General features: G+C 52.5%; 1 protein-coding gene across 1 annotated transcript; it reads right to left on the reverse strand.

The window, feature by feature from the left end:
- Positions 1 to 216: 216 nt before the first annotated feature.
- On the reverse strand, positions 217 to 2317 carry LOC109940614 (indole-2-monooxygenase-like). The gene is made up of 3 exons (XM_020540197.2): positions 1732 to 2317; positions 1198 to 1659; positions 217 to 1111 (listed from the first exon to the last, which is right to left on the reverse strand). Exons 1-3 carry the CDS (start codon positions 2272 to 2274, stop codon positions 476 to 478), a joined length of 1641 nt encoding a protein of 546 aa, XP_020395786.1. The 5' UTR covers positions 2275 to 2317; the 3' UTR covers positions 217 to 475.
- Positions 2318 to 2826: the final 509 nt, after the last annotated feature.

Below are 2826 nucleotides of genomic sequence, written 5' to 3' on the forward strand. Positions count from 1 at the left end.
TACTAACGTACTTACGTACGTCCTGCTGCGCCGTATAGTACTGGTATTGACTACTTGTTGGGCTCAGCAATACATACACCTACTACGTAGTACCAGCTAGAGATGACAATAAGTAAATACACATCGAGTATCGGATTACAGGTACCCATTGCCTCGTTGCCATCTCTAGTACCAGCCACGCCCACGCGTGCTAAATTAACCTGGACCGTCAAGTCATGCCAACAACAAGAGTAGATGCTTATTTGTTTATTTAGTATGCGTAACAAGTCCAAGCTAGTCTTATCATGCATGCATGATAGGCTGCATGCGAGCGTACACATCAATCAATCACAGATTCACATGTACAGGGACAAGGAGGAGCTTCTCCGTACACATGCATCCGTACACATGCATGATAGGAGGCTGCATGCATGTCCAACAAGCATGTCGATCTTATCATGCATGATAGGAGGCTGCATGCATCCGTACACATGAATCAATCTTGTTGTGCAAGTACAGGTACAAGGAGGAGCTTCTCCGTACGGTGCACTGTGACCCCAAACGATTCAGTCATGTCGATGCCTTTGCTGGCCGATTCCGCAGGCAGCTCCCAGTCGAAGTGGTAGACAAGGTTGGCGAGCATGAGGTGGATAGCTGCGGTCGCAAAGCTGATGCCGGGGCACATCCTTCTCCCTGCCCCGAACGGTATGTACTGGAAGTCGTTCCCCTTGTTGCTGTCCATGGCTGCGGCACTGCCGCCCTCCATGAAGCGCTCGGGCATGAACTCCTCGGCTCTCTCCCAGCAGCTGGGGTCCCTCGCGAGAGCCCAGCTGTTGACGATGGTTCGTGTTCCCGACGGTATCGTGTACCCTTGTATGGTGCAGTCGGCCATGGAGAGGTGGGGCACGAGGAGTGGAGCCGGCATGTGGAGCCGCAGCGTCTCTTTGACGACTGCCTTGAGGTAGGGTAGGCTGTGGAGCTCGTCCTCGGTGACTATCTCTGTTCCCTTATTAATAATGGTGCTCCTCACCTCGGCTTGTAGCTTGCTCATCAGGTGGGGGTTTCGCATCAGCTGAACCATGGCGTATTCCAGCACTATGAAGGATGTGTCAGTGCCAGCTTCGAACATGACCTGCAGATAGATAAGGATATAGATAGATGACGATACAGACAGTGTGTATGTGCATGTGTAGGTGGTAGGTGAGGCGGTATACATACCACCAGCTGCGCCTTGATCTGATCTCTCGTCAGGTTGTACTCTTGCTGAAGGGAGAGCAAGACATGGATGAAATCACTCTCCTCCTCCCCGTCAGCGTCAGCGTCAGCGTCAGCGTCACGCTCTGACGACGACGGCTTCTTTCTTGCATGGTCATCGATGAGCGTATCGAGCAGTTCGTCCCACATCTTGTTCACCCTTCGTGCCCTCGCACACACCATCCTCTTGACCATGTCCAGCTTCACCAGCACCGGGAAGTAGTCCTCTAGGTTGAAACCCCCTATGAGCGACGAGTTGGCCTCCACCAGCTCCCGGAAGAGCTTGTTCCGCCCTTCCTCCCTGAAGAACTTGCCGGACACAGCGTGGCAAACGATGTCGTTGGCGAAGGAGTTGAGCTGCTCGCTCAGGTCGAAGGCGGCGCCTGCGGTGGCCGCCTCGCGGATCTTAGACATCACCAGCCTCACCTGCATGCAGTTTCATCATTCAGTACAATATATTATATTAATACGGCCGTGCGGCCGGGAGTAATTAATTACCTCATTCTCGCGTGCATGGCGGTAGCAGCGGACCTTCCTGTTGGTCAGGAGGTGTGTGGTGGCGATCTTCTTGACCTGTCGCCAGTGCTCGCCGTACGGCGAGAAGGCGATGTCCGTGGAGCCGTAGAAGAGGATGTCGGTCACCGGGGAGTAGGCCCTGGACGCGAAGACGTGGTCCTGCGTGCGGAGCACGGCCTGCGCGGCGCTCGGCGAGGAGACGATGAGCGTAGGGACGGCACCCAGGTGGAGGAGCATGAGGCCGTCGCGCCCGTGCTTGGAGGAGAGGTCGCGGAGGGAGACGTGCGGGAGAGGGCCCACGAGGTGCAGGTGGCCGATGATGGGGAGCCTGCTTGGAGGCGAAGGCAGCTTGCTCAGCAGCACTTCTTTGGTTCCAAAGCGGCGCCGGCGCACCACCAGGAGGACGAGGAGAGGACAGACGAGCAGGGCGGAGAGCACTAGTGCCACCACCGCTGGAGGAGACTTGGCCTGCAGCACCACCCCATCCTCATGGTCGTGGCCATGGCCATGCTGAACGTAAGCCATCACTAACTTAACTATTTGATAGTCTGCAAGGTACACAACTGAATTTTCCAGGCGGCCGTTCCATACACATATATATACACGTATCGGCTGCTTGGTCCCCTTGCACCCGTGCAGCCACGCTCACGCGAAGCTGACTGACCGGATATGGTCATTTCCACCGTATGAGCAGATGCAGGCAATTGGCGTCCATCTAGTGGTTCAGGACGAAGCAATGCAGACAACCAATTATATGGACAGACAGAGAGATGAGCAAGGAAGCTGCTGGTGACTGTACCTAGAATCAGAAATCTTTTCTTGCCCACAGTTTATTCAGAAATGGATTATAATCTGATACAAATAATCTGATAGTAAACAAACATATAGATTATAGATCTAGATTATATAATCTAATACCTAGCTAGATTATGATAATATCTTAATCTCCACAAGAGTAGCTTATTTTAGATTATTTTTGGTAAAAAAAACCAACTACTCATGGTTATGCATGTAAATGGAAATTACATTAATCTGCCTATAAAAGATCGATCATTAGAAATTATAACAAACATGCTC

This window comes from Zea mays, chromosome 6 (assembly GCF_902167145.1).
Source record: "Zea mays cultivar B73 chromosome 6, Zm-B73-REFERENCE-NAM-5.0, whole genome shotgun sequence".
NCBI classification, from domain to species: Eukaryota; Viridiplantae; Streptophyta; class Magnoliopsida; order Poales; family Poaceae; genus Zea; species Zea mays.